At 39.9% G+C, this 8,070-nt stretch overlaps 1 protein-coding gene across 1 annotated transcript; it reads left to right on the top strand.

The window, feature by feature from the left end:
* Positions 1-2,287: 2,287 nt before the first annotated feature.
* Positions 2,288-5,307, top strand: LOC117544863 (oocyte zinc finger protein XlCOF6-like). Its single transcript, XM_034214342.1, has 3 exons — positions 2,288-2,305; positions 3,727-5,116; positions 5,183-5,307. The coding sequence occupies exons 1-3, from the start codon at positions 2,288-2,290 to the stop codon at positions 5,305-5,307; spliced, it is 1,533 nt and encodes a 510-aa protein (XP_034070233.1).
* Positions 5,308-8,070: the final 2,763 nt, after the last annotated feature.

The following is an 8,070-nucleotide window of genomic DNA, read 5'->3' as shown; positions in this document are numbered from 1 at the left end:
ATTATTTCTATATAATTTTATTCAATAACCGTAACGAAATTCAACAGTATGAAGTGATTTGTAAATAGGAATACAGATTTGACTTAATGTTTTCATAAATATATTTTTCTCCCAGTTTGTCATGGGACTTATTATTACCCTCTCAAAGAACCGGAATCGAGAACCGAAAATAACCGGAATCGAAAGGCATAACCGGAATCGTTCAAATCCAAACGATACCCAACCCTATGTGTGATGCAGTAAAATCTTACCGCTCACTTACGTTAGCGGTGTCGTAAAAAACGTGGGGAAATGTAAAATATGATGGCGAAGAAGAAAATTCCAGAATGTACCCATGCTTCTCTGGTGGGAGGGACTAGTCGCAGGGAAACGAGGCAAGTGAGGGACGCAAGGAATCCGAAGTGAGAAGGGCCCATACACACACAAATGCACACACTCACAGTCAGAGACAAGAGCGGAGAAAAGGGGGAGAACAACAAAGTGTAAAAAGTCAAACAACTCTGCATTATAGCCCCGATCTCTGCTGTTGGTCAAGTCCTGGGCGTAATTTCCCCATGTTCACTGTTCAAAATCCCGTTTGTGTCCCACACACTTTCAAATTAGTTTATCATTATTTGTTTAGGCTCGTCACGGAGGAGCAGGACACACAGCTATGGAGGTTATTCCCTATCTTTATTCAAGAGCGTGGTATTTAAATTTGAGAGCATACTTTATGTATTTCCCTCAAACACTGTCCTCACACTCAAATAGTGCCTGCTTGCACTTAGATGTGCTCTGCTTGTGCTCAAACTGTACGCTTGCACTCAGATATATTGCTGCTTACATATTTTTTCTGCTCTCAGATTTATTCTGTGCGCGCTCGAAACTTTTGTGCAACAATCCTGTCAAAATCCCTCAACCAATAGGAGGCCAGGTGTCCTTGCGGGTGCGTTCGCTTTACTTATTACAGCGTCCCGTAAGGGCGGTTACTCTTTGGTTTATAAACTCCAGCCCTCCACGGCTTTATAACATAGCATGTACTTCACTTGTTTGATTACAGCGAAGTGAAGTACATGTTATGTTATAAAGCCGTGCTTAACAGGCTAAAGTGACAACAATAGCAACGCCTAAAATGGCGGTAGAGGAGAGTGGAGCAGTGGCTAATGTGTGCTAACAGGGAATGAAGCAGTTGCTAAATGTGTCAACCGTTAACGAACATGCTGCTTTTGCTTTTACACAAGTTTTCTTCAAATACATTTGTTTTACCGGAATTAATTCCCCGGCATATGCCTACATGACGGGCTAACTTTCTTAGCTTTAACGATAGCTCTTACTAAAGAGGATGACTCATTACAAAAAATAACGGTAGCTAACCCTAAATGATTTGGGCTAACTTCCCAACTCTGTAGCGCACAATATTGTTTGTTAAAACCATAGACTGTATTTATAAAGGTTCAAACTTACCTTCTCATGTCCTTAACCATTTTAATGTTCTTCTAATGTTGTGCTTGATAGACTCCTTGGAATTGAGCAGTTCTGCAAGATTGTTAACCTTAGACTCTTGACAATGCTTTCTTCCCGCTTCGTTCCATGACCTATGACGTCTCTGTGGCAAACTGCGCATGTGTAGTCACTAAGCCTTCCGTCGAGTTTCTCCGAGTGGTCTCCACGTGTGTGTTCATTCAAGCGGACGATAACTTATCTCACAAGAAAGTCGTTTTGAGTTAAGTTAACAAATAATGTTGATGTCACTATTTTGTGTACTTTCATCAACCGGCACGAGTTATTGAAACTACGTTCACACATCAACGGTAAGAAAAACAGCGTTTCTGCAGCTATGTGATGTTTACGGGAGCTATTGTTTGGATGGCAGAGGGAGATTTATTTTACTCTTTAAAACTTATTTTGATATTTAATGAAAATACAGTTTGTTGTTCTGCATGTTACTGGGACTGAAATGTATGACCTGCTTTCTCTGCACAAGACTGACTTATTGCCTTCATTTATATTTGCGATATATGGCTTTACCTCATTTTAAAGCTGCATTTATTTAAAAAAGGCCCAAACTAAAGCACAACAAGATATTTCTCTATTATTTGTCAGATGTGCAAGTGTCTAACTGGATGGACTCCATCTGTCTTTGAGCTTTGTGGTAGTGATTTTTTTATCAAATGAATGGTCTCAAGGTTAACATTTAGAAAAACACAAAATGTTTATTTTAATTCCTGAAGTTGGCTAATAAGTAATATGGTAATCTATGTTATTGCAGATGGCTGAACTTCAGGTTGTTGATAACACAAGCAGCAGAATGACTTCATCAGCAGAGGTAAGTTACTTTAACTTTTTTAAGTGAAAATCCTGGTTAAATAATTATTCATATTTGAGTGAAAACAATGACATTCTGTTTAAAGTTTAGCAGTCTAGAGTCCTGTTGATTTAAGTTTTCAGAATTGTTTACTTGTTTATTTGAGTCTAAACAATGAAGAATTAAAAAAGCATTCGTTATACTGAGTGAATCATATTGGTTGCTAGGAAACATCTGGCAAAATCAATCAAAAATGTAAACAGGAAGTCACCTGTAGCAAATAGTGAGTGCTAAAGCTACAGTAGCATACAAGGAGATGGTAACATCTGATCAATCACATTTACTCAGAGGTGGGAGAAGTACTCAGATATTGTACTTGAGTAGAAGTACCAGAGTGTAGGAACACTCTTACAGTAAAAGTCCTGCATTCAAAATGTTCCTCAAGTAAAAGTAGAAAAGTATTCTCATCAAAATATAGTTAAAGTAGCGACAGTAAAAGTAGTCATTGTGCAGATTGGTCTATTTCAGAATAATATATATGATATATTTTATAATGATTGATCATTAAAGTGTTATCAAAGCTGGTAAAGGTGCAGCTAGTTTGAATGACTTTGTATACTGCAGGGTAGCTTGTGAATTTACTCCAGGTCGAACTAAAGTCTGATTTAAGACTTGATTATATTTCACATCATTCATCCAGATCTGGAGAGTAACTAAAGGTATTAAATACATGTAGTGGAGTACAGGTACACCATTTACCTTTGAACTGTAGTTGAGTAGAAGTACAAAGTACATGTAACATGGAAATACTCAAGTAAAGTACAGGTACCTCAAAATTGTACTTAAGTACAGTACCTGAGTAAATGTACTTCCTACCTCTGAATTTACTGATATAATGTGATCATTTAATTTTCATTATTTTCAAATTCACAGTGTAGATATTTGAATAGCTAGTGATACCTGGATACTATAACTAATTTATAAAACAATGAAACGAGTTTGTGCGCTTCAACCCTTTTAGTTTTTTGTATTTAGCTATACATAACTCTAACCTTATAACAGATAAAGTATGCAATATTCCATCATGATATTGGTTGGAAAAAACACATTTTGATTTTGCATGTTTTGAATAATATTAAAAAAAATGTGTCTGTGAGAGCCAACCCCTTTGTATTTATTTAAAAATAACAACAAATCAATCTGAATCAAACAACCAATCAGTGCGTCTTTGTGCAGAAGTTGTATCAAGTTAATGGGTATTTATACTTCTTCCTTTATTCAGCGGTATTTTAGGCCACAACGAGTCAGAATGCATTCTCTGGTTTCATTAAAAACCTTACTTTACTTCTGTCACGTCCATTTTTAAATTGCATCAAGACATTTATATGTGTCCTAATACACTTGTGTCACTTTCTCTGTTGATTTGTTTTTTTGTTTTATAGGAAGAGACCTGCAAAAACCCAGATAGACTTTATGATGAGGGGGATAAGAGTATCCTCGGAGAACAGCTGGATCAACATCAGTCTACAGCCACAATAGGAAAACCACACACCTGTGACCAGTGTGAGAAGAGTTTCTGGAGTTCAGGGATATTGAAGCGCCACAAACGTACCCACAGTGGAGAGAAGCCTTTCACCTGTGATCGGTGTAGGAAGAGCTTTAGCCGGTCAGGCGTTTTGAAGATGCACCTGCGAACCCACACTGGAGAAAAACCCTACTCCTGTGACCTCTGTGAGAAGAGCTTTAACCAGTCAGGCGATTTGAAGATGCACCTGCGAACCCACACTGGAGAAAAACCCTACTCCTGTGACCAGTGTGGGAAGAGCTTTAGCCAGTCAGGCGATTTGAAGATTCACAAGCGAACCCACACTGGAGAAAAACCTTTCACCTGTGACCAGTGTGAGAAAGGTTATACCAGGTCAAGCTATTTGACGATTCACAAGCGAACCCACACTGGAGAAAAACCTTTCACCTGTGACCAGTGTGAGAAGAGCTTTAGCCAATCAGGCAATTTGAAGATTCACAAGCGAACCCACACTGGAGAAAAACCTTTCACCTGTGACCAGTGTGAGAAAGGTTATACCAGGTTAAGCTATTTGACGATTCACAAGCGAACCCACACTGGAGAAAAACCTTTCTCCTGTGACCAGTGTGAGAAGAGCTTTAGCCAGTCAGGCGATTTGAAGATTCACAAGCAAACCCACACTGGAGAAAAACCTTTCACCTGTGACCAGTGTGAGAAGAGCTTTAGCCAGTCAGGCGATTTGAAGATTCACAAGCGAACCCACACTGGAGAAAAACCTTTCACCTGTGACCAGTGTGAGAAAGGTTATACCAGGTCAAGCTATTTGACGATTCACAAGCGAACCCACACTGGAGAAAAACCTTTCACCTGTGACCAGTGTGAGAAGAGCTTTAGCCAGTCAGGCGATTTGAAGATTCACAAGCAAACCCACACTGGAGAAAAACCTTTCACCTGTGACCAGTGTGAGAAAGGTTATACCGGGTCAAGCTATTTGACGATTCACAAGCGAACCCACACTGGAGAAAAACCTTTCACCTGTGACCAGTGTGAGAAGAGCTTTAGCCAGTCAGGCAATTTGAAGATTCACAAGCGAACCCACACTGGAGAAAAACCTTTCACCTGTGACCAGTGTGAGAAAGGTTATACCAGGTTAAGCTGTTTGACGATTCACAAGCGAACCCACACTGGAGAAAAACCTTTCTCCTGTGACCAGTGTGAGAAGAGCTTTAGCCAGTCAGGCGATTTGAAGATTCACAAGCGAACCCACACTGGAGAAAAACCTTTCACCTGTGACCAGTGTGAGAAGAGTTTCAGGGACTCATTCTCATTGAAGCGCCACCAGATACACCACTCCTTTGACCGGTGGAACAAAGAGTTCAGGAACTCACATAGTGTGAAGCTCCACCAGCCTACCCACAGAGGAGAAAAACCTGACGTCTGTGCTCACTGTGAGAAGAGTTTCAGAGAACCAGACCACATGGGAGAAAACCTTCACTAGTGCACTGAGACTGTTCAGAAAGAGTGAGGTGGACTGTTTGACACAACTCGCTGTTAAAAGATGTTGTGTGGATTTAGAAAGTTGTTCAAATGTTCTCAATAATATTAAAATGCATGCACTTAAGTTGTCAACTTGTATTTTTTTCCACAGCAAAAACACACACAAAGCTCCCTAAAGAACAAGGCACCACAGTAAAAATGTTATAAATATGTGGTAATTTAACAACAAGCTAAAGCCTACTGATTTCTAAAAGTGTGCATAGAGCCTTTTTAGTGTCATATATAGAACCATAAACTATTACCGTTGCTGACTGTACTCATTCAGGCCATTTTACCATCAGAAAGAGGTTCCACAGGGGTCTATCCTTGGTCCATTCATGTTTACATTACATGTTACATGTTACATAACTCTTTCCAGTAGCCACACTTTCTCCTTCGACCCCTTCTCTGTTGGGGAGGTTTGTAAGGCTCTAAAGGGCCTAGAGCGCAATAAATCAGCAGGCCCAGATGATCTACCCCCTTATTTCTTACGTCTAGCTGCAGATATTATAGCCGAACCAGTGTGTCAAGTTTTTAATCTTTCTATAACAAACAATGTCATTCCAGATGTTTGGAAAACTGCAAATGTTCTCCCCTTATTGAAAGGTGGTGATCCCATGGTGATGAATAATTATAGACCAATTTCCAAGCTCTTTATGTTAGCTAAAGTACTTGAAAGGCTGGTGAATGATCAAATCAAAGAATATTTAAGCTTGAACAACAATCTCCTCACATTGACAGACTGCACAGTGATTTACCTGTCCGGTAGAGAGTAGGACATGAACGCTGCCACGCCAAAACATTTGTGTCACCACGCCAGGCTACAGCCACCATGGAGAAGCGGAAATGGGAGAGACCCGGGTTGCGTTCCGATAATCCAAAAATCAGCTCCTAAGTTCTAACCCTATCTCCTATTCCTTGACCTCTGAGTGAAACGTCACGGGGTTAAGGGATAGTGGATAGGAGAATTCAAAAGGATTTAGGAGAAGAGACTGCGGTACTTCAGAGAATCCGACAGCACTTTCACTATCCGACGTGTTTATGATGCTCCAGCGGACGTCATGAATGTGCGTCTGCTGCTGTGGGGAAACTACAGTTTTCTATACAGCGGACTACAACATGGATGTATAATAAGAACGAGGGACTACTGTAAACTCATCTAGAGACTCTGCACCGTGCTCTGATGCTGTTGCTTTATGCTTTATGAACGTGGACAACAGAGAAACATATTCTTCATGACCAAAGTTGGAATTGAAATAAAAAAGGAAAGTGAAATGTATGCTCGTCACCCTCTCCCTCCGGTCCACATTAATACAAATGATCCCAATACGTATGATTGTATGAACTATGAAAAGATCTTAAAATCAATACAAATGTATTTATTATAAACGTTAGTCCTTAACATCTATCATTGTGTATATCACCATTCAAACATCTTTTAAAAGTTGAACAAACTCCACACAGCTCAGTAAAGACTGTTAAATGTTGACTTTATTTGATAATTTCAGTAAAAACTAACGTTCATATTTCTCTTTTTGATTATAATACTGATGAACGTTCAGAAAAAAGCACTTTGGCAACTTACCACATACGTTTTAAAATGCTTAATAAGCACCGTAACTTTCATGATATCATTTCTCCGTCATAATCGGTTGTTTCCGTGAACGGCCGACTGAGTGACGGCAAATGCTGCGGCTGCAATGCATTGTGGGGCAGCATTTTCTCCTCTCCTTTCGGTTAGGGAGGTCCAGTGGTTCCTAAGCTAAAGGAGGTTATAAAGGAAGTTTGAAACCTCCTTTCCTTTCATTTGGAGAATTGGAACGGCACTTATCATGGCTGCCAGTGACGTACTAAACGGGTAATTTCACTCCGTTAAGAAGGTTCCTAAGCTAAATGGACTATTGGAATGCAACCCTTGTTTGGCACCTCAGTTTAAATAGCCAGTGCGCACAATTGGTGCGCTGGAACCAGGGGCCTCATTTATAACGCCGTGCGTAGGATTCACGTGGGAAGGTTGCTTACGTAGTAGAAATCCAAAAAATAGGTACAGAAATGTTCCGACATTTTCAGATTCACCAAACATTGCGTACCCGCGAGGAAAGTGCGTACAGCACTTCCTACGCCGGTTTCCCTTTATAAATCACAATCGACTCGAAATGCGGTGCAGCTTTTGCGGGCTTCACGTAACGCCCATATTTGCCTATAAATAGTCAAAGAAACGCCCATTCATTCATTCATTTTGACAATGATTTTGACTGACTTTATGAAGAAGATAGCAGGAAATTACGACAGAACAGCTAAAAAAGACATCTCACACCGTGTCAGATTTTGGTTATTTTGGGGAGGTCGAGATAAATCATATTGTTTGGTGGATGCCGTTTGAACCAGAGTAGCAGCATGGAGGTCGCATCGTCACCAAAATAAATAAATAAGTGGTCCGAAAAAGGTTCATGACAAAACTGGATAATATATCGATTTCAAACCATGTCAGTGGGCTGCAGCATAAATTATTTTGAATCAGTTGATTGTTACTATTAATGATCTGGACATGCAGAAGAGGCTAAAATGAACACAAAACATTGTCAACATTCATTTTCCATGTCTCTCTCCTTTCCATAACCTGCACCCTCTCTTCCATCTTCTTTACTCTCTCTGTCTTCTTCCTGTTCATTACTCTCTCTGTCCTCTACTCTTTCTCTTTGTTCAATATCTCCCTCATTGTTCA

This window comes from Gymnodraco acuticeps, unplaced genomic scaffold (genome assembly GCF_902827175.1).
Source record: "Gymnodraco acuticeps unplaced genomic scaffold, fGymAcu1.1, whole genome shotgun sequence".
NCBI lineage: Eukaryota > Metazoa > Chordata > Actinopteri > Perciformes > Bathydraconidae > Gymnodraco > Gymnodraco acuticeps.
This window is presented reverse-complemented; position numbering and strand designations above follow the sequence as displayed.

Coding starts and splice junctions, on each gene's coding strand:
- LOC117544863 (XM_034214342.1), top strand. Junction 5,117..5,182: donor CTGTGACCAGTGTGAGAAGA/GTTTCAGGGACT, acceptor GGTGGAACAAAG/AGTTCAGGAACTCACATAGT.